The sequence below is a fragment of the Ochotona princeps genome, chromosome 3 (genome assembly GCF_030435755.1).
Source record: "Ochotona princeps isolate mOchPri1 chromosome 3, mOchPri1.hap1, whole genome shotgun sequence".
NCBI classification, from domain to species: domain Eukaryota; kingdom Metazoa; phylum Chordata; class Mammalia; order Lagomorpha; family Ochotonidae; genus Ochotona; species Ochotona princeps.
The window spans coordinates 68,834,497-68,861,182 of NC_080834.1; the positions used below are offsets into that span (position 1 = coordinate 68,834,497).

The 26,686-nt window shown below is 42.0% G+C and overlaps 1 protein-coding gene across 1 annotated transcript; it reads left to right on the forward strand.

The window, feature by feature from the left end:
• Positions 1 to 3,343: 3,343 nt before the first annotated feature.
• Positions 3,344 to 14,245, forward strand: NFKBIZ (NFKB inhibitor zeta). The gene is made up of 12 exons (XM_004593219.3): positions 3,344 to 3,791; positions 5,763 to 5,902; positions 6,385 to 6,415; positions 6,525 to 6,628; positions 6,735 to 7,507; positions 8,136 to 8,241; positions 9,151 to 9,297; positions 9,490 to 9,553; positions 9,840 to 10,009; positions 10,830 to 10,940; positions 11,099 to 11,266; positions 12,921 to 14,245. Exons 1-12 carry the CDS (start codon positions 3,512 to 3,514, stop codon positions 12,972 to 12,974), a joined length of 2,148 nt encoding a protein of 715 aa, XP_004593276.2. The 5' UTR covers positions 3,344 to 3,511; the 3' UTR covers positions 12,975 to 14,245.
• Positions 14,246 to 26,686: the final 12,441 nt, after the last annotated feature.

The following is a 26,686-nucleotide window of genomic DNA, read 5'->3' on the forward strand; positions in this document are numbered from 1 at the left end:
CTGTATTATAGAAGGATATTTTCCAGAGTTCATGGAAAGTAAAATTTTATTTGGGGGAAAACATTTTGAAATTAATACATTTTTTTTTCAGAATTCACCTTTCAAAATGAACTATTTGATGACCTTCTATTTTTTTAAAATTTATTTATTAATTACATTGTATTATGTGACACAGTTTTATAGGCACTGGGATTCCCCCCACCCCTTCCCTAACCCTCATCCCATGGTTGATTCCTCCACCTTGTTGCATTACCACAGTTCAAGTTCAGTTGAGATTCCTTCATTGCAAGCATATACCAAGTGTAGAGTCCAGCATCTTATTGTCCAGTTAAGTTCAACGGCTTCTTGGGGAGACCATCTCTGGTCTGAAGGCAGAGTGTCATCCCGATCAATTGAAAGCTCCAACATAACATCAACAGTTTAGGTGCAGAACATTTTTTGGAGGGGTGTGCAGAGAAATCCCCAATACCCCAGTGAGGAGTAACTAATCTTTGTGTCCCACCTAGTGAGGTATGAGTAAATAAATCCACGCTGACCATTTCCTGTCTGATTCAAAGCTTTCATTGTTGTTGTCTACCTATTCTAGGTTGTTATTTGTTTGTTTGTATGTTTGTTTGTTTGTTTTGAGGGGTTTCCGGAACGATCCTGATGGTCATTGCGAGAGAGGGTGGGGATCCAGAGCCGGAACTATGCAAGGACTGGAGAGAGCTCCCCTCCCTGGTCCCGAAGGACGTTTGTTGTTCTTCTGTTTCTGCGGACCGCTCAGGGCTCCTGGTTGTGGTTCCGATGACGCTGGTTCCTGCACGGCAGAGTTTGGACTTCTTCCATCCCCTGTGGAAGCTCCAGATGGGGGTGGGTGACCTCAGAGTTCTTGGCTTCCGAAGGCACTCTAGTTCCCCGTCGTCTCCTTGGTAGTTGGGATGTATTGATACATCTCCTTGTTGCTCGTATTGATAGTCCGTGGTGAGGATCTGGGAGTCTTCAGGGTTGGGTATGAGCCTCCTCCTGAATGACCTTCTATTTTTAACACACTCATCAAGGGAACTGTTTCTTTTTTATTAAAAACTTATGCAAGTTACCATGACTTGTAAGGAAGGAGGAACAGTTACACATTTCAGGACAACACCCCTGTGAAAAACAAAGACATGCATTTCAGACCTGCCTTCAGCATGCTGTTTTAATTAATTAACTAGCTAATTAATTAGTTTAGACAGATTTCACATATATCACAATACAGATTTAGGAGTTTTAGTGACATTTCCCACTGTAGCCCCACTCCTGCCCACATCTCCATCTAGCCACTTATTTCCTCATTTTGTTTTCTGAAAAAAATTTTTTTTTAAACAACAGCATAGTTCCATTTCATCTCACAATCACAAGTTTAACAATCACAAGTTTAATAGTCCATTCGGTCAAGATCCAGAAGGGCCTTAATACCCCCCCCCCTACACACACAGTTAGATGTACAGACAGGAGGAGGATACAGAGGAATATCCGTCCGTTGATTCACTCCCCAAGCGGCTGCGATGGCCAGAGCTGAGCCATCCGAAGCCAGGAGCCTGGAGCCTACTGTGGGTCTGCCACCCAAGTGCAGGGTCCCAAGACCCCGGGCCATCCTGGACTGTTTTCCCAGGTCACAAGCAGGGAGATGAACGGGAAGCAGGACTGCTGGGATTAGAACCGGCGCCCATATGGGATCCTGGTGTGTTCCAGGCGAGGACTTTAGCAGCTAGGCCACCGCGCCGGGCCCAAATATCATCTATTAATACCGGGTAACAACACAAGTTCATGGCTCTCCCTCCTTCCTGGAGCCCTAATGTTGTTTTTCTGCTGATTTCTCTTGATCTGCACCTGTGATCATTGGTAGCTTGGGGACTCTTTCATAGCTCCAGGCCAGACCCGTGCACGCAGCCTCAGCTGCCCAGCTCTGCTTTCTTTCCCCTGGCATTCTCACTGTACTTTCTCCCCAGAATTAATGCAGTGGGTCCTGCTGGCCCCTGGGGTCTCTCCGTCTCACGTGCTTCCAGTTCCTTTGGCTTATCTAGAGTTCTTCCTCAATGTTGTTAAATAAAGCTGCGGTGTCAGCTGACTGCCGGAGGTGCTCCCCCAAGGCAGTTACCTCCCGCTGACAGTGCTTAGGACTTGTCAACTCCTATCTGCTCCAGCTCTTCGCTCTTCCCTAAACGGGGTGGGTCTCTATTCCTGGCAGGGTTGCTCCTACTCACCTGCTTCTCCTTCCCGCCCCTACTTGCGGTCTCGCGTTTTTTTACACCACTCATTGAACTTTGTATTGCGCGTGATATTTAACCATAAGCTGCTCTTTTCACATAGTCTGTGTATACTTACCTTATCATCCTCCCGAGTTATAATGCACATGAAAGGACGGCCTTAATCATCCATCTCTCTTGCAAATTGTTGGCCTGGATTTCATCACCGCCCTCCCGCCCCTCCCCCCAGCCTTGGATTTCAGTAAACAGCTGTCTAAATCCACTGGGGCAAAAGTATTCAACACAGCGGAGGCTTCTGATTCCTGTTTGACACATGTAAGTTAGAACTTAAAACATTTACACGTGCTTAGACACACGAATTCAGGCACTTTAAAAAGCTCATGGAAAATGTATACCGTGCTGAGTAGGCATGGTACTCAGTTTTTCCACACCAAGGTCAACTTATTGTTTCATTCTATTTTTCAAGAGTTTTTGAAGTACCCTCATATTTATGGTTTGCTTAAAATGGCGTTGCCTTGGAAGGTTGCACCCAAAATAATTAATTGTAGCCCAGGTGATAATTTGAGAAAAGAAAACTGCTTCAACATTTCCTTCAAACCGGGGACCGTGGCTTTACAAAACATTGGAGAGGGAAGCTGTTGTGCGGGGTCTCAAGAACCTTCCACAGAGAGAGACGCCGTCCCTGGGCGGGCGGCTGGGAGCTCGCCACCGCAGAGCGGGTGGAGCGGCGAGGAGCACGCACGTCCCAGGCCTGCCCACTCCCGCCGAACCGGACCGACCCGTTCCCGCCGCTGCCCGCCCGCCTCGCCCCGGGGGTGCACGGCCTTGGCTCGTACGCCCAGCCGGGCGAGAGGCGCGCCGACGGCCGGGAGGAGCGGGGCCGGCCCGGGAGGCTGGGGAGGCGCGGCCGGGCGAGGGTGGTCGAGCTCCGGCAGGCGGGCGGCAGGAAGCCACGCTCGGACTTTCCAGGCGCAGAGCAGGAAAACAAGCGGCCGGCCTGGGCGGGGCCGGGCGGGCGGGGCGAGGGCGGAGGACGCATTGCGTCATCCTGTACATTTTACTGGAAATCGGACGCATCCGGAGGAGGGGCTGGGAGGCGGCCCCGGCACTGCCAGAGGCCTGGTCGGTTAAATAGCCGCGCCGCGCCCGGGGCCGCGCTGAGATCCCCTAGAGCGCGGACGTTGCCGCAGCCAGCGGTGCGCCCCGAGCCGGTGGTGCAGGTACCAGCGCGACCCGAGCCGGTGGACACGGTGTCCTGGGCCCCGAGCGCAGAGCCCGGGAGCATGATCGTGGACAAGCTGCTGGACGACAGCCGCGGCGGAGAGGGGCTGCTGGACGCGGCCGGCGACTGCGGCCTCATGACCAGCCCGCTCAACCTGGCTTACTTTTACAGCGCCTCGCCGCCGGCCGCCGCTCCGGGCGCCTGCGACGCCGGCTGCGTGTCGTCCGGTCCCTCGGCTCCCGGCTCGCCCGGTTCCGACTCCTCCGACTTCTCCTCCGCGTCCTCCTGCGGGGCCGTTGAGTCCCGGCCAAGAGGAGGTGCCCGCCCCGAGCGCGTGCCAGGTACGCCCGGCATCCTTGCTGGAGAGGGCCGGGGCGCCGCAGATGGGAAGGCCTAGACCAGATGGCAGGTGGCCCTGAGCCCTGACTCAGGGGCGGGACCTACGCGAGTTAGCGTTCGTGTGTTGAGCGACTGCTGGACTCCTCCTCGGGCACTTTGGCAGTCTGGGAAAGTGGGACGCCATCCAGCTGGCCGCGAGCTCGGCGGGCTGCGGGGCGGGCACGATGTTAGATCACCCTGCCTTTTTACTAGCAGCTCAGTGACGTTGGGTTTGGATCTGATGGAAAATGCGGGTGTATGTGGGGTATGTGTGTGTGTGTGTGTGTGTGTGTGTGAGGGGGGCTGTGCGGTGTGTGTATGTTTTAGTGAAAAGCGGTAAGCACTGTTACTGGGTGCAGCCGGGCGAACAGGCACCGCACCTGTTCCTTTAGCTGGTGGTGTAGGCGCGCTAAGGAAGCCTGCCTGGCACTCTAGCGGTCTTTGGCCGTTTGTTCTGGGGTCTTTGAGGATGGGCGAGCCCTGTCTTGCGGAGATGGCGTGATGTTACTTTTCTGTGCCTGTAAACCTGATTGTTTCCTTTGTTAATGAACCCAGTTGCATAATTAGAGGAGAAAATAGGATGCCGCTGTGGGCAAGATTTAACGCCCATGCTGGAAATTTGCAGAGCCTGAGGAGCATTTTAAACATTGTAGCTTTCCGGAGTTCCCCAGTTCTGGCCACTGCTGTTTTCGGATTTTTATTTTAAAAAATTAGTTTTTCATTTTAAATCGTCACAGAAGTGAGCTAAACCTTTGTCTGTTAAATGTTTAGCAGATCCCAGATTTGTGTGTGTGTGTGTGAGTGTGTGTGCGTGTGAGTGTGTGTGTGCGTGTGAGTGTGTGCGTGCGTGTGAGTGTGTGCGTGTGTGAGTGTGCGCTCGCGCAGCAGCTTTTCTTTCACATTTGGCTTTCCTCTGGCTGGAACTATTTTGCTCGTAGCTTGGTTTACCACACAGCCATTGGGGATTTCTGAAAGTAATTTTTTTTTTCTGCCTGTGACGTTGAATTCTGTCATTCCCGGGAAATGCCGTGTTAGGTTTTGGCAGTTCTGTTATCTGGTGAAATCCCTAAGTTTAGACCTAGAACAGTTAAGTATTTAATTCATGTCCTCTATAATATATCTGCTCAAATTTGTACACTGTTTCTTGTCCCATGTTTTTATTGTTTTTGATAGAGTGGCTGAATTATTAATTTCTTGACATTTTGAACATTTGAATTCATCTATCTCAAGGGGTTATGATGCAGAGTGGCCCTGTATGCCTTCAAGTTTAAATATGAAATGAGCGTATTTCCTTTCTACTTAGAGGGCCTATGTGAGCAATTCCCACAACAGTCAGTCAGGGGAAGTCCTGCATGAGTATGTGGAAATGTGTTTGGTTTAAGCTCAGTGATTTTTGCAGTTGACTTGAGGGAGATAATAAGAAAGGAGTCTAAAGCGTTGTTGTTAGTTTCTGATACGTTGGGATCTTTGGAGGAAGCTGACTTGTACTTTTTCAGTTGAGTAGAATTAATAAACTCTAAAATTTTGATGTGAATATCAAGTCTTTAATTCAAAAGGCTGAAAATGCATTTATCCACTGTTTCCTCATGTGTTTTATAATGTTTGACTTCAGAAAAAAAATCTCCAGGGTTAAGGGTTACAAAATCTGGAATCTGTCTCTTGGGGGGAGAGGCAGATGAGTATGGGTCTCTCCATTGACTCTGGAGATCTTCCACCCTAATTTAAAGGGCTTGAATTCTTTATGGTGCTGACGAGGGTGGCACGTCTCAGCCAACCCCAGCGAGTAGACTGGAGACTAACACACAAAGTGGTTGGCCAGAGAGAATGGGAAAGTCTTGGCAGTCTGTTGCTTGGGAATTTTATGTTTAGACATTATCAAGGTTTGTGTTTGTGAAGAGATTGACCTGGGACATGTTCTGTTTTCTCTGGAACAGTTGAGCCCCATATGGGGGTTGGCAGGCAGCAGAGAGGACCCTTTCAAGGTGTTCGTGTGAAGAACTCGGTGAAGGAACTCTTGCTGCACATCCGAAGTCATAAGCAGAAGGCTTCTAGCCAAGCTGTGGATGATTTTAAGGTGGGATCTGTTGCTTGGTATGAGTTGGAACAGTTTACTCTGTCAGGGCTACTGTTCTTTGCTGACCTGGTTCCAGTAAGTCCCTGGCAGTTTTTCATAGAAGGCAAAGTCCATGGAACAGAGGCCATATTTGTTTTACATGCTCTGTTCCTGTCGCTTCGCCCAGCACCAGGTTGCAAGAGATATTTCATGAATGAATACATGAAAGGTAGGGGAAAGAAAATAAATAGGGTTCCATTAAAATGAGACATTTTGACTATAAAGGTAAAAAGATAAGTGATCTTTATGAATTTCATCTTGGCAAACTTAACTAAGGGGAAAGTGAAAATGGGGGAAGTTGCAAGATACAGTGAAAACAAAATAAAATAAACATTGATAGAATATGTTCAGAGATTGCTAGGATGGTAAAGTCTATTGATATGTATTAAGCAAAAAACCACTTTATGTACATTAAATTGGAAACCTTTTTTTTTCCTTTATAGACACAAAGTGTGAACATAGAACAGTTCACAGGTAAGAGTTACTTAAGTTCATAATTTTACAGTGAAATAATTGAGTGTGATGTTGGGTAAAATTTGTGAGGCAAAATCGTCACTGACTTCATCTTCCTTTCTTGGAACAGAATTGAAGAACACAGGATCAAATAGTGGGAAAAGGAAAGGGCTTGATTTGTTTTCCGATGGATCAGCTTGCAAAAGGCCAGCTCTGTTACATACTCAGTTTTTGGTAAGGACTGTTGTAATCCTGGATCAATTTTAGAAGGAAGATAGTGTGCAAGTGTGTGTGTGTGTGTGTGTGTGTGTATATATACATGTTTTTTTTTTCTTTGCAGACACCACCTCAAACACCAACGCCGGGGGAGAGCATGGAAGATGCTCATCACAATGAACCCAAACAGGAGAGCTGTGGTGCCGACCTGCTTCAGAACATCATGAACATTAAGAACGAGTGCAGCCCAGTTTCCCTGAACACAGTCCAAGTTAGCTGGATGAACCCTGTGGTCATCCCTCAGGGTTCTCCACAAGAGCCACGGCAGGACTTCCACGGAGGGCGGGTCTTCTCTCCACCTCAGAAATGTCCACCATTCCAAGTCGGTGGCTCCCCACAGATGATGGACCAGGCTTCCATGTACCAGTGTTCTCCACAGAACCAGAGTGTGGAACAGCCGCCACCGCAGCATTATCCCCACAACCCAGCTTTGGAATACAGTCCATATTCCAGATCTTCCCAGTCCTCCAGCTATGAAGTGAGCCTCTTTGATCATCAACAGCCACAGTTCTACCCAAACTCAACTCCTACAGCCCTCCTGTGTGAACGTGGGGAGTCTGAGAATATTAATCTTCCCATTCAGACGTCCCCCAGGATGCAGCAGCAAAATGAGGCTCATCTGCAGAACTTCGGCCTGATACCAGACAATGCCTGTCAGGCTCTTGGGCCACGTGATGCCGACGCTACCTCTTTAAATCCGTTTCAGAGCATCAGTGATTCTATGAACACCACACAGTTAGGGAAGTCACTTTTTCAGTGGCAAGTAGAGCAGGAAGAAAGCAAATTGGCAAATATTTCCCAAGACCAGTTTCTTTCAAAGGATGCCGATGGTGACACGTAAGTATCCTTTCATTTTGAATTCTTAAGTCACATTTGTTGAATCTAGTGACTGGAGAATTTTTCTCAGATGTAATAAGTTACACCTTAATTCTTAGTTAACCATGATGACTAGACAGAAACTGCTATTCTAAGATCGCTGATATTTTAGGAGTTTACTACTTTTTTTTTTTTTTGACTGAACCAATTACTTGCTGTAAATTAATGTAATAATTGGTTTTGGAGCACCTGTATAGATTGTGCCTTTAGAAACAAATCATTATTAAGCACAAACCGTGGTGGATTTGTATACTAAATTCTAATCTGTGCTGATGACTCTGTGGCTTTGGTTGAGTTATTTCACCACTCTCTGCCCCAATTTCTTAACATGTAAAATGATAATACTTCTTGCAGGGTTTTTATGAGTGTTAAAAATTATACTTCAAGGGGTCAACATGGTGTTTTGAATTTATTATTTCTGGTAGACTGAGTTATCACCTTTGCAAACTTGGATGTCAACCTAGCAGAAAGAAAAAATTATTCTCTGTAGTATTTATTTGAATGCAGCAATGCATATTTTAAAAAAGGAGGTCAAGGGAATACTTTTTAAAAAGAGGAACTTAATTCTTTTCCCCTGCTTGTTCACCAGGTTCCTCCATATTGCTGTTGCCCAAGGGAGAAGGGCACTTTCCTATGTTCTTGCAAGAAAGATGAATGCGCTTCACATGTTGGATATTAAAGAACACAATGGGCAGGTAAGGAGCTTTTTTTCTGAATACCATCTGTTTTCTGTACTTTCTTTTATTATACTCTGAATCGAAATACATAGCAATGATAAATTTTGTTTTAGAGATTATTGTTAAATACTAAATATGTTTTCCCATTTTAATCTTACATTACTCTTCAAAGAAACAAAAGAAAATTAAAACTCAAATTGTCTGAAGCCTGGACACACCTCCATGATTTAGCCAGGTTAGGTAAAAGTTAGTGGCTTTGTTCTTCCTGCTCTGTGAGCAGGTCTGGGCTCGAGAAATGGACCCAGGTTTTACTTGCTTTTGACAAGTGTACTACAAAAATGGTGGCCTGTTATAATCCAGGCTACAGAATAAGGACAGGGGTAAGGGGAGGATGTTTTCTTCCAGAAGAAACATATATATATATATATATATATATGTAAATGTAAATTTTTTGTTCCCCAAAATGGTATAGAATCTTAACATGAGTTTCAAAACACTGTCTCTGTGAGGGGCCAGTAGTTGTCGGGCCAAGGAGGGGAGTGGGAAGCTTGGCCCGGCCCTGCAGGTGAGGCTCCGGACGGAATTTGGAATGACAAAGATGTGGTCATGGTAAGGTGACTGATGGGCTAGTCTCCTGGATCATTTTGGAACTGGGTGTTCAGTTAATATTAACTTTGAGATGTTGACTTTTTGCAACCATTAACCTTGAAGTTATTAATATTGACTTTGTAGTTATTTGATCAGAGATTCAATATAATAAAGCCTCACCCTGTTTTAGTTTCTTTTTCCTACAGTATCTGATTGCTTATTTGTAGAGTTTATGTTGTCTTTGTGGGTTTTCCCCTCAGTCACAGATTAATTTCATATGCCTTTTTAGGGTAGTGGTACATGTTAAAATGTATTTTCTTTTCCTTTGAACATCCGCAGAGTGCCTTTCAGGTTGCAGTGGCTGCCAATCAGCATCTCATTGTGCAGGATCTGGTCAACCTTGGGGCCCAAGTGAACACTACAGACTGTTGGGGAAGGACACCCCTGCATGTCTGTGCTGAGAAGGGACACTCCCAGGTGCTTCAGGTAAGAGGCAGTGAGGGAGGATCCCAGCCCTGTGGGCCTAAGAATCGGGGCTTGGGTATCAGAAGAGGGATGTAAGTTGCTTGATGCAATAATCTATTTTGGATTGACTTTATCATTCCTTAGGGTACCATAAGATAAGTATTTGTTTAGCTTGTTTTTTTGCTAACAGATGTCTGTTTTAAAATTTTGCAGGCAATTCAGAAAGGGGCTGTAAGGAGTAATCAGTTTGTGGATCTTGAGGCAACTAATTATGATGGTAAGTGGCTGAAACTGTATTGAATAAAGAATCATGTGGAATCGAGGAGCCATAACTTCTAGGGTACTGAGTGTTAGAAAATGAGTGAGGGGAGGTAATAAAGAAAAATATTCTACAGGTAAAATTAACACCAAAAACTAACAGAATATTCAGGTTGCCTTAGTAGTTCTTGGAGCCATTTTGCAAATAGAATTTATTTATGGAGAAAGTGAAAGGTTTCTTATTCTAGAGGGACTAAAAGACTCAATGAGATCATTGACTGTTTTTTTATTATAATTTTTTAAAGGTCTGACTCCCCTTCATTGTGCAGTCATGGCCCACAATGCTGTGGTGCATGAGCTGCAAAGAAATCAGCAGCCTCATTCCCCTGAAGTCCAGGAGCTTTTACTGAAGAATAAGAGCCTTGTGGACACCATTAAGTGCCTGATTCAAATGGGTGCAGCAGTAGAAGCAAAGGTAAACTGACAAAAGAGGTTTGAGATGGAATTAGGTGAAAAACGATTAAAACAAGAGACCTTGCTCCTGAGCACAAACTCAAACTGTGTTTAAAACCAGACTCAGCAGCAGTGTATGGATGGGTAATTAAGCCTAGATTTTGAAAGATCTTTTCTTCTGTTTTCTTGACTTCTTTGAATAATCTGTGGATTAGTATCCAAAAAGTCAGCTAACTGTAAAATGAACAACTCTTGGTTTGAAAGGAGAGAAAAAGGATGGAAATTGATAGTTTGACTTTATTTTTCATACATTGTTTTTGTGTGTTCTGATTGTTGTAGGATCTAGACCCAAGTTTTCCGTTTTCCTAACTGGAAAACATTGTATTTTAAAATTTGGGATGAAGTTTGAGTATCTCCTTTGGGAAAGGAGGTCAGGTGTTTTGGATCATAAGCCACTTGGGCTCTTCAGGGCTTACTTTTAAGAGAAGAGATGAGAGAGACAGTTAAATGTAACTTTCAGGATTACCTCCAAACATTCAGGAACAGGTGAATTCATAGTAAATGGCTTACTGATGTATTACATGACAAAAAATACCGTTTTATGTTCCCATGTTTTTTTTAGCCACCGTGTATTCAAGGCTAGACTGTTAAGAGGCAGATGGTAAAGACATAGGAAATTAAAGAATAAGAGTCCGTTTAGCTTGGCATTAAGGAAGGTGTTATGGAAAAGGGAGTCCTGAAGGTGATTCCAAGGTTGAGTCAGATGTTTGAGTGACATAGTGAATATGTTTTCCGAGGTGTGGCATCTGGATTTTCATTTCTTCCTTCTTGCCTTTGACCAGGATCGTAAAAGTGGCCGCACAGCTCTGCATTTGGCAGCGGAAGAAGCAAATCTGGAACTCATTCGCCTCTTTTTGGAGCTGCCCAGTTGCCTGTCTTTTGTGAATGCTAAGGTAAAGCAAACGCAAAGCTTTTAGAAAGCTCTTATGACCACACCAGAGTTGGAGAGTTGGAATGACATCACACCTTCTTCAAGCTTTTGAGCTTTTTTCCCCAAAAGGTCCCTACTTAATGTGGGTTACTTTTTTTTTTTTTTTAAATTTGCCTTCAGGCTTACAATGGAAACACTGCCCTCCATGTTGCTGCCAGCCTGCAGTATCGGGTAACACAGCTGGATGCAGTCCGTCTGTTGATGAGGAAGGGAGCAGATCCAAGCACACGGAACTTGGAGAATGAACAGCCAGTGCATTTGGTTCCTGATGGTCCAGTGGGAGAACAGGTGAGGGTCACAGGAGGGAGAGGACATCTTTGACGCCCTGGTGTGAAACACAGGAGGTGGTGAGGTTCTAGGGCAGACAGAAGCCAGTGGGTGCTCTTCAGCTGCTCACGTCTCACAGGAGTCATTACAGCATTTGTAATTACTTTGTTTCTGAAAGAGTATTTAGAAATTGGAAGTATTATTCAAGGAACAAAATGATCAGAAGTCTTCTTTTCCAAAGCATAGACTTAGAGTAGATCAGAATGGTTTTAAGTCTGAAAACTAGTAAAATACCCAGGGTATCCAGGGGAAGAGTATCTTAGTTTTATAAGCCATGTGGCTTTAAATGTTGTGATATTATATGACTTAGTATGTGTTAGGTGTTTGTAGTAGTCCCAGGCACATGTTAGATGTCAGTGAACATCTGCTGTTATTTTTATCTATTAAATGATCCTGAAAGGGAAATGGTATGGCTATTTTTGTAATTTAGAATTTAGGAATATTTTACACCTTACGTTAAATTATGCATTACTCATCAAATATGATTACAGATGATTTTTGGGTGTGGATAGTTTCACATGAGTGAACCTTCCTATTTTTAGAGCTCATATAACTGAATAAATCTCTTGATAGTTTGTAAAAATTGTTATTTTAAATTATACCACTTGATACTTATGAAAATTTTGCAGTAATTATGATTCATAGAGATTCCAAGGACAGGAACTTTCATTAACTAGTAGGCCTGATACTTGCTTAAGCTTCACTGGTGGTGGTATGCACTCCTCTAGTGATGTTCACAGACATTCTCGAGGCCTGGAATGCTCTTTGTGTATGTGTTGGGGAAACATAAAGTATTTTCTTCTGTTAAACTGTAGTCACTGTGTTTCCTTCTAGCAGTTATCAGTTATATCTCCTATTCCTATCTTCTTCTAAATTGTTACTCTGATTGTCTGTGGAATGAGACACATACACAAACATTTGTCACACAGGCATAAAATCATAGGTTGTAAATGAGCCTGAGGGCTTTCCTGTGACCCTTAAAGTTATTTGGATATCATGACAGCTATTTTGACTCACAAGGTATTTAGGATTCATTTATGTGTGTATGAGGGTCTTCAAAAATTTGTGGAAAATGTATACTATGTCAAAACTTTATCTACTGGGATTTTAAACTTTCTTTGTGTAAAAATAAACTTACCTTTAATTTCATTTTGTGTGAACTTTTTGAAGTCCCCATGTACAAGATAGGTTTTGTGTTCTTATTAGCCTAGGCCAACTTCAAGATAAGTGAGTCCGCTGTAATTACTGCTTTGTTTTATTTCTATTAAAAATAGCAGAAATAAAACTTAGGAGTAAAGGTAGTCTTTAAGTATTTGGAGCTTTTCAACCTAAAATAATTTTAGCTGGAGATCTTTTCAACCTCAAATAATTTTAACTGTGATATTCTTTTTTACTGTCTGGCACTCTGATCATTATAGGAGATCCAAAATAAATGGAAAAAATATTATATTACAGTGTTTTACAGCTTAAAATATGAATAAATATTGCACACATTAATTGCTTTATATGTTTACAAGTTGGCAGGAGTGGTATAAATGAATGAACTTCTGAAGGAAGTATACCACTTTGGTCATTAAACAATAAAACGTTGCAATTCTATTTATTTCTCTTGCAGATCCGACGTATTCTGAAGGGAAAGTCCATTCAGCAGAGAGCGCCGCCGTATTAGCTCCATTGACTTGGAGCCTGGTCAGCAACACTCACTGTCAGTTAGGCAGTCCTAATGTATCTGTACATAGACCATTTGCTCTGTATTGGCAAATGTAAGTTGTTTCTATGAAACAAGCATATTTAGTTCACTATTATATAGTGAGTTATATTAAAGGAAAAGAAGAAAAATATCTAATTTCTCTTGGCAGATTTACATGTTTCATGCCCAGGTATCTGGGATCTAGACATCAGAATTTGATCTGAGTGGCTAAATTGCCTTCAATTAACAGTAGCTTTTGGGTAGGAAAAGACTTTGTTTCGTGGCATTGCTTATGTGGCCTATGCCAGTTTGAAAGCAAGTAAATTATAGACATTTCTGTAAGGAAAATGAAAAGCACTTGAAAGGAAAAAAGTAAATTTGGGTGTAAAGTTGAGGCTTCATTTGGCATGATACAATACTTTGTTATTTATGTTGGGAAGTCTCTAGTAGGTGGACTAAATGAAAGATGTTTGAAATCGATCTTTGCAAACTGTAAATAATTGGTATTTTTGTCTTTAAAAAAATAGTGTACATATTTTATCATTAGCATGGCCATATTTGAACTGTTTTAATCAATAAGAACAAGTGAATTGTTAGTGCTTTTGAAAATGATTATGAATTCAAAGGAGCTGTTGTGTAATCATCCAGCTATAATTTTTTTAAGGTGATGTAGGTGGAGAGTTGTTCCTTTACTGACTGAAAGAGCTGTTTGATTTGTAAATATGCTTTTGCTCCTGCATTAAAAGGACATACTTTATGTCTCACTTTGTAGAATTTATAATTTAATGTTAATATTTTTGTTTTTTAATCTAATAGAAACAACGAAAGTCAATGTTAAAGCCTGTCTTCCTGTTTTTTGTTGTCAAACAATGATAACGCACAGTGATATTTTATATTACTATTCAGAAAACAAAGTTTTAGAATTAACATTTGCTTACCTCTGGCATGCCCCAATGAATGCATTTGGTTTTGATTGCACACTAATTTTTTGTAATGAGTCTGGCTAATTGAAAACCTTTTTTTTTTCTTATAGTAAATCTCATAAACAAGTAACTAACTTTGTAGCTAAGGGCTTAAATTCTTTTAAAAAAAGATACCCCTTTGAATTGATCACATTGTTTGACCTAGTATGTCTTGTGGACAGAAGTTATTGTTATTAGGTATCTGTAAATATGGTAGGATGTTAACCAGTCCATTCACACTGGAAATGTCATCCATGATCTTAAATAAACATGAATTCACTAATACTATTTGTCATAAGGGTATGCATTTTGTTTTTGAAAATTCTTATTTTTAATGTTTACGTAATTGCGAGGAATCCACCCTTATGTGTGGTTCTGATTAGGGTGGGGAGGGTTGAGCTATAGAAAGTGGATAGGACAGATGTTTTCGGTTTTCTTTTTTCCTCCTGTTGGGAGTGAGGAGGGAATATGGGGGACTGCTCCTTGTATTATAACTACATTGGCACCTGGGATACCTTAGAGATGCTTAATGTCCTGAAGGAGGTACTTTTAAGTGGTTTTGATGATTTGCAACATCAGCTTTGTTGTACCAGGGTTGAGAAAAATCTTTCCAAGGTCTACTGGCTGACCAAGTCTTAGTGCATCCATGGACCCAGACACTTGTTGTAAAGCTTGGCCAGGAGAGCTGTCCAACCTGTTCTGTATTTTTGTCCTCTGACAAGGCCCTTGATGTCTTCTGCTGACCTAGATGAGCTGCTGTCATGTCTTCCCTGTGCATTTAGGCATGCTGTCTACTGCACAGGCATCAGCAAGGGGAGGCACAGTTCTGATACGAGCACTCCAAGGTCCATCACATATCTAGTGATTTTTGCTGTCGCTGGTGTTTGAGTCCAACTATCTAGTTGGGGAGTCCCCAGGAAACCTTGTCTGGGGTGACCTTAGACTTGACTCCTGAGTATACTGGCTAGTACATGATCAGTTACCTGCACGAGCTAACACACATACCAGCTGTATGGTCAGTTCAAGCCCCAACCCCATCTCATGCGAAATGATGGTTGTTGTGGCCCATCCCAGCCGAGCCTGCCACAGGACCTGTTTTCATGCACGTGAGTGGGTGCTATGGCGTAGTCAGGTCACCTCCCAATAGCCTCCATCAGGCCTTTCCCCAGCCCCAATTTTTGTGTGTGTTGGCATGTGCTGTGGCCTAGCCTGGCCTTTCCCACATTCTGTTGGCTTTCCTGCATACCCAGTTGCTGTCGCTTAGCTCAGCCTGCCCTGCCCCAGACCCAGCCCACACGTATGCCTTTGGGTGCTGCCACCTTGTGCACCTTGTGTGGTGCTTGCCTGGCCCACTTTCAGCTCTGGCTCTCATGCTCATCAACAGGAGCTGCAGTTTAGCAGGGGAGTACCTACAGTTCCCCTACTAGGTTTGCTCCCAGCCTTGCATCCTGTGCTCGCCAGGGGTTGCTGTGGTCCAGTCTGACATTACTTGTACTCAGTCCTGACACTTTCCAATGTGTGCTGCCACTAGCCTGGCCAGCCTTCTGATAACCCACATGCCAGACAACAGTTACGAGAGCCATACCCAGATCAGCTTGCTCCCAGTCCCAGCTCTTACATTCACCAGTAGAAGTGATGCCCTGGCAGGGGATCCCTGAAGTTCCCTTACCAGGCCTCCTCCCAGCCCTGGCTCCTTTGAATGTTGGTGAGTTTTGTAACCTGCCTGGCTTAGCCTATTGTCCCTCTCCATGTCTTGCACAAACTGGTAGGTGCTGCAGTTGCATGGAAGTGAATCCACAAATCCCCTACATGATCTGCCCTCAGATACAGTTCTTTTGCATGTCAGTGGGTGCTGTGGTCAAGTCTGATATGGCCCACCTCCTGCCCTGACACTTGCAGGCAGGTACAGTGCCTAATCCAGTCAGGCTTGTCCCCAACCCCAGCTTTTGTGTGCATTGGCAGGTGGTGGGTGATGCCATTTAGGTGAGCCTAGGTTTCCCACATGCCTTGGCCTGACCCAGATATACTTCCTGTGAGTGTGGTGGCTTTGTTTATGGAAGGCCCCAGAAACTGATCCTCAACCATCGAGCCTACCCTCAGTGATTCCCCCTCTAGCAAGTTTCCAGATGCCTTTTTCCAGGAAATCTATAGCCAGTGCTCCCCCAAAGCAGCATGAACCATGCCTTGAATCTAGGGTAATGTGTCCCAGACTGGTGTCCCCAACCACCCTCTGCAGCGGTGCACAGAATTCTGTGCATTAATATATGATTAAGACAATAGGCAACTATGCTGGTACACTGTTATAGTTAACAGATTTTGCTAATACCCAGGCCAGGCCCGGAATGCCCTCTGGCTACTGGCTGCTTTTCTCCCAGCAGTGCAACACTTGCATAGGTACAAGGCAACCTAGGCAGTTGTCTGCAGCTGGGGAAGAATGTGCATTTACTTTTTATGGTATTTTGTTTATGCTTCCATAGAGAATGTACTATAAATAACTTATCTAAATACCTTTACTTTTGTTAATATATTTTTGAAAACATTTTTGAGCCATTTCATGTATACGAAAACAAAAACATCTACATTTCTGTTGTGAGGTGAAGATTAAGCCACTGCCTTTGTCACCGGCATCCCATGAGTCTTGGCTGCTCCACTTTCCGTTCAGCTCCTTTCTAATGTTCCTAGTGAAGCAGCTGAAGATAATTCAAATGCTTGGCTCTCCCCATCTGAGTGGGAGATCCTGAAGTTAGCTCCTGCTGTTGCGACCATTTGGGATTGGAGATGCCCTCCCTCTCGCCATCCCTCCCCTCATGTAACTGGCTTTTTTGATAAATTTTGAAAAAAGTAATCTTGCACTGATATAAACTCATGTTTTTGATCCCTTTTTTGACAAATTTTTTGATATACCCTGATCTTTGAAAAAGTTGCTTTGAAAATTCAAGGAAAGGGAGGAGAAGTATGTGAAAGAAACAAAGAGAAAACATGAACCAAGGCATGGTGCGTTGAAAAAACAGCAACCGGTTTCAATGTGGTCTGGCTAGACTCTAGTATAGTCAGTAAGTTTCATCACGTGTCCTACATTGACTAGTAATAGTCTCATAAGTATCAGGTTAAGAAAGATCCTCAGACTTTACAGGAGCTTAACAGGAGGGGTTTTGATTGGTTAGTCATGTCTGCTGTGTAGGATGTGGCTCTTAATAGAGCACATTTTATGCATTGAGCCTCACGTCAAGACTCTGTGTTTACTGCTTACACCTCAGTGCCCAAATGTGCATGGCACATGAAAGGAGCTCTTAAAATTTGGTCAAATCTGTGCTTGAATACATGCCATTTCTGAATGGGATCACTGGTTTTGGGGAGAAGTGCTGTTTTTCAGTGAGAGTTAAACTATTAAACACTAATGAATGACTACCATAATCTGAATTGAACCACCATATCATTTGAAAGTGCTATTTAAAAAAAAAAGATTTATTTTTTTTATTGGAAAGGCAGATTTACAGAGAAAGAGAGACAGAGTGAAAGATCTTCTGTCCACTGTTTCACTCCCCAAGTGGCCACAATGGCCAGAGCTGAGCCGATCTGAAGCCAGGAGCCAGAGCTTCATCCAGGTCTCCACATGGCCTTGGGCCATTCTCCACTGCATTTGCAGGCCATAAGCAGGGAGCTGGATCAGAAGTGGAGCAATTGATTCACATGCTGGTACCAGAGTGGAGGATTAGCTTGCTGCACTACTGTGCTGGTCCCTTTTCCTTACTTTCAAACATTTGCAGTTTCCAATGAGGGCCTACCTTGTGGTTAATATGGCAGAGTCAAAGGCTTTAAACAAATAACCAGCATTTAAATCCTGTTGCTTTCCACATGGGCAACAGTAAGTAGTGAGATTCAAGGTGAGGAGCAACAAGTTTGTTCCTATGCATATGACATAGAATGATTCATGATAATTAAAGTGGCTTCAAGGTATATTTAAAATACCTAAAACTGTTTCTCATTACAATAATTTTAAGTGATCAATCAATTATGTAATTGGCTCCATCATGTCTCCTGATCTGAACCAGGTGTTACATTTAATAAATGAAATGGAGGCATTGGCCCATGCATCACATCAGCACGTCTACATAAAACCTGCTACAGATTCTGAGGACAGACTCAGATTGCTCAAAAGGAGACACTCATGAGTTCTAGAGATCTGATGTACAATATTATTCTGATCACTAAACAATACTGTTTTATACATCCAAAACTTTTTTAGAAAATGAATTTTGTTAAGTGTCATTACAATATTTTTTAAAATAAAATACTTTTATTCATTTTATAAGAGAAATAATGGTAGCATAAAAAGTTACAAGTCCTCTTTCCCTGATTATGAGTCAGGAGGTTCATCCTGTGGATGACAGGGTCTCAAACACTCAAACCATCTCCTATTGCCTTCCCAGGCACCTTAGCAGGGAGATAAATCTGAAGTGGAGCAGCCAGGACTCAACCTGGCACACCAGCATAGGATAATGACATCCTAGATAGCTGTGTCATGATGCTGGCCCCAAAACTGGTTTCTATGGACCCACATTGCCTAGCACACTTCAGGTATTCGTAAGTTGTTGCTTCATTCAGGGGTATTCCAGCAGCCCATGATACACCACCTAGCTGCCATCAAAACATAGCTTCTCTACAAAGTCTGAATTTTATGATTAATTTAGACTAACACTATGCACTAAAATCACTTTCACATACACTTGCCAGAATATTGAAAACCCAGGAAATTCTGATTCAGTAGGTTTGACATGGGGGACATCTGTGCGTTTACCACATTTCACAAAAGATGCTGATGTTCCCCTAAGACTAAAACCCTGAACCTCAAGCATTCATCAGCTCAACTATCCTGCTGACTCAGCCCTAAATCTTCTTATGCAGATAGACAAGTGGAACCATGTGATGAAGTGAGAGAGAACACAGGCTGGAGGAGAGGAAAAGAATACACATAAAGGAGCAAGACTCCCTTTCAGAAGAATCTACAGTTTCACTCCTCCAGGAAATGTACCCTCCATACAGGGTCTCTGGGACTGCATAGGCTCCAAAAGCAGAATGGAAGAAAATTGAGACATGGTATATTTTTGAGGTATAAAAGCACTTGGGAATTAAGTCATAAACTCCAGTGAATAACAAAGCATCTATGCATTAGGGCTGGTGGTTTTGCATAGTGAGTAAATAAGGAACACAATGACACCAGCATTCCGTACAGGCACTAGTTCATGTCCCAGCTGCTCCACTTAAGATCCAGCTCTACTACAAGGGCCAGAAAAAAGGCAGCAGAAGATGTCCAAAGTGCTTGGCCCAGTGCCACCCATAGGATATCCAGATGAAGGTCCTGGCTTCTGGCTTAGGCCTGGCTTAGGCCTGGCTGGCCTTTGCAGCTACTTGAGAAGTGAATGAGCAAATTAAAAATAAATCTTAAAAAAACTTTAATGCATTAAGTATAAAATATGCTAAGAAAAATCTATAAATTCAAATTCAATTTAAGATTATTGGATATCTACTGTGCCATATACTGTTCTAGGTTCTGGACCTCTAATGGTGAATAAGACAGGGTCTCCCTTTTTCTCGGGAACTTAACCATAATGATAGCAAGGAAACAAAAAACCCCATGGTATGGCTACAGCTAATCTCAGGCTTATCCAAGACCTGATTTCAGAGGACCCACCAAGGATGTGCCCAGCGGCTGAGGCTGATTTCTCTCTGTGATGAGATTAGAGAATAACTAAAGTTAATAAGAAAGCAGAAGTCAGTGGTGGTGGGTTTAAAAAGTCGACATTTATTAATAGTCAGGAGAGTTTGAGGATTTCTCCACTCCTGATAAAGTAAAAATATAGGAAGCTATTAGATATTTCTGATTTGACTAACAAATAGTGCTGACCGACTTAGTTGACTCCTGGGAGATTCCTTGGTGGATACCAGACAACAGTGCTGAGGTTAGTCCTTGGTAAAGAGACATCGCCTTACTTTTGCAAGATCCAAACTGAATCCAACCAAGCTCACTTTTGTGAACTTAAGCAACGTCATTTTTAGGACCTGGCATTATAACCCAGTGGCTAAATACTTCCCTTGCATGTGCCAGCATCCATATGGGCACCAGTTGCTATCCCAGCTGTTCTGCTTCCCATCCAGCTCTCTATCGTGGCCTGGGAAAGCAGTTGAGGATGGCCCAAAGCCTTGGGACCCTGCACTCACATGGGCTCTTGGCTCCTGGCTTCTGATCAGCTCAGCTTTGGCTGTCACAACCATTTGAGAAATGAACCAGTGACTGGAAGACCTTCTGTCTGTCTCCTTCACCCTCTATAAAATGTGCCTTTCAAATATGAATAAATAAACAAACAAATAAACAAATAAAAAGAAAATAAGGAATAAACCCAACAAAATCCCTAATATCAGATAATATCTATTTAACTTTGCCAAAATGCTATTAAAGTGTGCAGTTTTAGTCCTAGATCTTATTTTTTAAGTAGGCTTCTGGGTATTGCTCTGGAAATGAAGATTTTAGCCGTTGTGGGAACTTGGTTTTTGGATCTAATATGTATTTCCTGTTGGAACAGCACAGTGTCTTTAGACTTGACAATAAGGTAAATTTCACATTGTGAAATACTAAATCCCTTGGCTTGGTTGGCGTAGAGCTTAAGTTTCAAATCACTGTTTATCAGTTTGTGGTGTCTTAATTAGCATGGTCTGTTTTCTCTGTTCACAGCCCAACTATCCAGAAGGACTTTGGTTTTCATTGCTTGCCTAAGAGGGTGGGGTGGCTCCTGACTGGGTGTCAAAGGACATTCAGATGCTGGTTACTCTGAGAGAAGGAATTGCTCTCCTCGTTGTTAAAGTGCAGACCAGCAGTGAGCCTGCTTGCTGGGAGCCTGCTTTTACCAGTTGGTTACAAATGCTTCTTTTCCCATTAGGTACTACTTTGATTTTTTTTTCTTTTAAAAAGACTATTCCTCATGGAATAGATGAACTGCAGTTCCTTTATCCAGTCCTCTGCTAATGGACTATTAGGTTGCTTCTATGTTTTTGTGAACATAAGGGTCCACACTGCTTTCTCATGTGTCAGGTCTTTCACACTCCTAGAAGTGCAATTGCTGGGTCATATGGTAGGTGGATTTTCAGTTGCCTAAGTGTTCTCCGTACGGACTTCCATAGTGGCTGCACCAGTCTGCAATCCCACCAGCAGTGGAGTAGGTTTCCTTTTTTCCTGCAACCTCGCCAGCAGGTGTTGTTGGTAGGTTTTTTTTTTTTTTTTTTTTTTTTTTTTTTTTTTTTTGTATGTGGGCCATTCTCGCTGGAGTTAAGTGGAGCCTCAGTGTTGCTTTTATTTGAATTTTCTGTATTGCCAGGGAGCTTGAGCGTTTTTTCATATGCCTGTCAATCATTTGGATTTGTTCCTTTGAGAAGCACCCATTTCCTTTGCCCATTTCTTGACTGGTTTGTTTTGCTGCTATGGTTGTTCTGGAGTTCGTTGTATATTCTGGATATTAGCCCCTTGTCTCCTGTGTAGTGTGCAAAGATTTTCTCCCATTCTCTTGGTTGCTTTTTTACTTTGTTAATTGTTTCCTTTGCTGTGCAGAAGCTTCTTAGCTTAATGTAGTCCCATTTGTTTATTTTGGTCTTGACTTCCTTTGCTTTTGATGATTTTTCTAGGAAGTCAGTGCCACCACCTTTATCTTGTATAGTATTTCCAACGTTTTCTTCCAAAAGTTTGATGTTTTCTGGGTGTAGATTTAGATCTTTTATCCATTTAGATTTGATCTTTGTGTATTTGATCTTTGTGGGTCTTGCTTCTTGCTTGTGCAGGCTGCTAACCAATTGTCCCAACAGCATTTATTGAACAGACCTTCCTTTTTTCCTGGATTGTTTTCTATTTTCTTGTCAAAGATTAGATGGCTGTACATGTGTGGGTTCTCTTTTGATGCTTCTATTTGACTCTCTCTGTTTCTGTGCCAGTACCAGGCTGTTTTGATAACTACTGCTCTATAATATATCCGAAAGTCTGGACTGTGATCCCTCCTACTAGGTTCTTATTCTTCAGGATGGTTCTGACTATTCATGTGTGTGTGTGTGTGTGTGTGTGTGTGTGTTTCCAGATGAATCTTTGTATCATTTTTTTCCAGCTCTGTGAAGAATGTTCTTGGTATTTTGATTAGTCAGATATCATATGTTTGCTCAAATATAAGATAACAGCCAATAAAAATACAAAACATCAGCAACACGGAGGAGAACAAATAAACACATATAGTCCCACAATTGAAGCATATAACAGAGAATAAAATTCCAGGAATCAAGGAAAATCAACAAAATTCATTTCTTCAAAAAAAAAAAAAAAGAAATGAAAGTAGACATATATCTAATATACCTAATGGTAAGAAATCATGTCTTGATGAGGCTCACTGCTAACATGGCTAGGGCAAGTTTTGCACATGATCTCAGGGAATGGTGCTTTCCTACTTTAATTTACAGTAATATGATGTCAAATCTAAGGACTTTACCTGTGAATTTTATCTTTTGACACTTCCTAATTATTTGTACAGGCCAGAAATGAATGGAGTGACATAGTTAGATTCTAAAAGCAAAAAATTCTTGGCCCAGAATAAAATACCCAGCAAAGCTTTCCTTTGTCTTTGGAAATGAAATGAAACTGGGGCCTTGCTCAGTAGCTTATCACCTAAAGTCCTTGCCTTGAATGCACTGAGATCCAACACAGGAGCTGTTTCTAATCCCAGAGGCCCCACTTCCTTTCCAGATCCCTGCTTGTGGCCTGGGAAAGCAGTTGAGGTCAGCCCAAAGCCTTGGGACCCTGAACCTATGTGGGAGACCCAGAAGAAACTGTGCTTCTGGCTTCTGATCAGCTCAGCCCTGGCCATTGCAGCCACTTGGGAAGTGAATCAGCAGACAGAGGATCTTCATCTCTGTCTCTCCTCTCTGTATATCTGACTTTGCAATAAAAATAAATAAATCTTAAAAAAAAAAGAAATGAAATAACTCTTCCACAGTAAAACTCAGAGTGTAGACCTCTTCAAGACTTGTCCCAGATACTTAAATATGTTTTCTTGACAGAGAAAAGGAATAGCATCCACCAAAATAAAAGGCATATGTGAAGAACACCCAGTAAAATAACAACAGAAGAATAAATCAAACAATGAACACTCCATTACTAAAATGACAGGACTAAGTTGCCACTTGTTTATATTAACCCTGAATGTAAAAGGCTTAACCCATCAATCAAATGTCATAGATTAGTAGACTGGATTAAAAAAATAAAACCCATTTATCTGTTGCCTACAGGAGATACATTTCACCAACAAAGATCAGCAGAAACTATCTCATGGATCTTGATGTTTTTGTTTTTATCTTCATTTCTTCAAAATAGTTTTTTTTCCTCATACATTTCTTGTCATTTCTTTTCAGGTTCTAAATGAGCAAGACAGGCTTTATAATAGATGAGGCTGCTTATTTTGGCATGCACAGTAACTACACAGGCTAGCATTGCCCTTGGTTTGTGACACGCTACTCTTGGCCCATAAGTTTCCACTGTGGATAGGAACATTGGAAGGGAAGGAAAGTCCAGCTTCTTTAATGCCAGTGTCCCTTAAAAGGCCCATGAGGAAGGGAAGGTGATGAGGATGGCATGTCTGACTAACTGTAGCAGCCCCTCACTGTGTTGCCAGCCCCTACCCATTATCTCCAGTGTGAAACTGGGAAGTTAGGAATGGGACTTTCAGTTCTGCAACAGTCAAGATTTCAGATGGTTTAACTTGTCTTGTGAAGTACATTTGGACATTCTGGAACTGGTCAACAAATAATTACTGAGAGCACTTAGAAATGTTTTTATTCCTTTGTAGCCCAGGATTAGAGATGATAGACAGGGTTCTATTGGTGTAACGGACTTCTCTCCCTACTTACGCACATGCAATATAAATGAAGGGTTAGACGTTCAGTTGAGGTGTTTGTGTGTGATTCATAAAGAGCTTGTACCCCATAAAACATGTTGTTGAATGACTCATTACAGAGTGATCCTGAGGATAAGACTTTTAATTTTAGGGGTTAGGTTAAGTGTCCTTTTTAAAAATCAACTTTGTGGGTTATAATTGACACACAATAAAAGGCGTTCATGTTAAGTATGCAGTTCCACAGTTGTATACACCCAAGTAACCACCACTCCAATAAAGGTACAGAACACATTCACCATCCCAGAAAGTTTCTCTGTGTCTTTTCAGAGTCAATCTCCTTTCACACACTGTTCTGCTTAATTGTTACTCTAATTTATAGCGGTATAGATCAGTCTTGTGTCTTCTCTCACTTCACATCAATGGAATCAGTATTGTTCTTTTGAGGTTTGACTCGCTGTGGTGTTTATGAAATTCACTTTCACTGGCAAACTTGTTGACAGTGTGTACTTTCATTGTTGTGTAGTATCTATCATATTAATAACAAAATTTATTAGCCACTTTACCTATTGGTGGGCATTCAGGTCGTTTTCACTAACTGGCTTTTATGAATAAAATTGCTCTGAGTAGTCTGAGTGAATATACATTATCATTTCATTTTGGTAAACACATGGGAGTAGAATAGTTTTATCTAAATGTGCACTTACGCCTAAAATAAATTGTATGGATGATAGAGGTTTAACTATTATACCTCTTTGCCGAAGCTTGATATTGCCAGTCTTTCTAATATTAGTCCTCCTAATGGATGTGTATTATACCTTCAGTTATTATTTCTGATGACTATTGATGTTGAGCATTTCTTGCATTCAATAATCTATAAATTTTTGGTTAAGTATTTAAGTCTAAAGTCTTTTAAAATAATTAGAGTGTTTGCATTATTATTATTGATTTTATGAAAATAAACCCAGTGTCAGACATATGCATTATAAAAATTTATTCCAGCCTCTTTTTGGCCTTTTAATCATTTTTTATAAAATTGTTATGGGGTGAACATTTGGGCTAGCAGTACAAGTGCTGGCTAGGATGTTTGCATCCCACGCCAGAGTGCCTAAATTTGATACTTTGCTTTGCCCCTGATTGTAGTTTCCTGCTAATGCAGACCCTGGGAGGCAGCAATGATGACTCAAGTAGTTGAGTTCCTGTTACTTCTGTGGATCTTTTGAAACTTAGTTTAGATTTTGTTAGGCTGAGCCTGTTTTTTTTTTTTTAATTTTTTATTGATTACATTGCATTATGTGACAGTTTTATAGGTACTGGGATCCCCCTCCTCCTCCCCCCCATGGTGGATTCCTCCACCTTGTTGCATTACCACAGTTCAAGTTCAGTTGAGGTTCTTTCATTGCAACCATCTACCAAGCATAAAATCCAGCATCTTATTGTCCAGATACGTTCAACGATTTCTTGGGGAGACCATCTCTGGTCTGAAGGTAGAGCCGGCAGAGTATCATCCCAATCAATTAAAAGCCCCAACATAACATCAGTAACAATTTATAACATTATGGAATTAGTTGACATGGTATTGAGTAACCTTACGTTAAAAGAAAAAAAAAAAAACAAGAATGTAAGTTCTGAACCACATCCTGTGACTTCTATATTGACATTTCAATTATTAGTTTATATACAACCGGGTTCTATACACCTTACAATAGCTATAGATTAGTATTCAGCTGTCTCATGTCTATTTTAATTTTAGCATTTAGCAGTTTATAGTGTTGAAGCATGATTTTGCTGAACCTGGCTATTTTTTGGGTAGTCTAACTCTATAACTCTAACAAGACATATGTCAACGGTTTAGGTGAAGAGTTTTAGGAGGGGTGTGCAGAGACATCTTCAATACTCCAGTGAGGAGTGACTAATCTTTGTGTCCCACCCAGTGTTATAAGTGTATCCCCACTGGCCGTTTCCTGTTTGATTCTATGTTTTCCTTGTTGTTCTCTATCTATTCTAGTTTTTTGTTTGTTTGTTTGTTTTGAGGGGTTTCTGGAGCGATCCTGATGGTCATTGCAAGAGAGGGTGGGGACCCAAAGTCAGAACCAGGCAAGGACCAGAGAAAGCTTCTCTCCCTAGTCCCGAAGGAAGTTTATTGTTCTTCTGTTTCTGCGGACCGACTGAGCCTGGTTTTTAATCTATTCTGGTGCTTAGATACCTGGCATGTTAATAAATTCGTGATAAGTTCCTGTTACTTTGGTGGTGTTAAAATTTCAATTTCTACCAGTACTCTGGTGTCTAGACCTAATTTTGCTCTTGTCTGTAAACTGACTTTCCCTATAGTTACTGTAGTCCTCAGGTAGTCTTACCATAGGCATGTACATTTCAGTCTTAGACTAGGGTATATTAGAGAATATTCCAACTTTTGGCGCTCTTTTTCCACTTTCCTTTCTTCCACCCAAAACCACCTTCCTTATATTCTGACAACTTGCACTTTAGATTCTAACTGCTTCAATCCCTCTGAATTCTGATCTCTGCATTTTCAGCTCAGCAGGACTGCTGAGCTTGGCTTAGTTGCTAGCTTGTTGGGCTGTAGTTGGAAAGTTGTACCAAGGCAGAGACCCTGGGCAGTATGCGGTTTACCTTATGAATTTCTCCTTTCTCAGGGGTCACAGTATTGAGCTTCCTGTTGCATAATGTTTAAAATAATTTGCCTCATGTATGATCTACAATTACGTTTGTAGTAGGAGGCTAGTCCAATGCAAGTCACTCCAAAACACCTAGCAATTAAAGTTTGCAATACATGACTTAAAGATTAGATTAT

What these genes read in the sequence shown, in the direction of transcription:
- NFKBIZ (XM_004593219.3), top strand. Translation starts at nt 3,512, where the DNA reads ATGATCGTGGACAAGCTGCTGGACGACAGCCGCGGCGGAGAGGGGCTG. An exon ending in TTAAAGAACACAATGGGCAG is followed by an intron (nt 8,242 to 9,150) that starts GTAAGGAGCTTT and finishes GAACATCCGCAG; the next exon opens with AGTGCCTTTCAGGTTGCAGT. An exon ending in GACACTCCCAGGTGCTTCAG is followed by an intron (nt 9,298 to 9,489) that starts GTAAGAGGCAGT and finishes AAAATTTTGCAG; the next exon opens with GCAATTCAGAAAGGGGCTGT.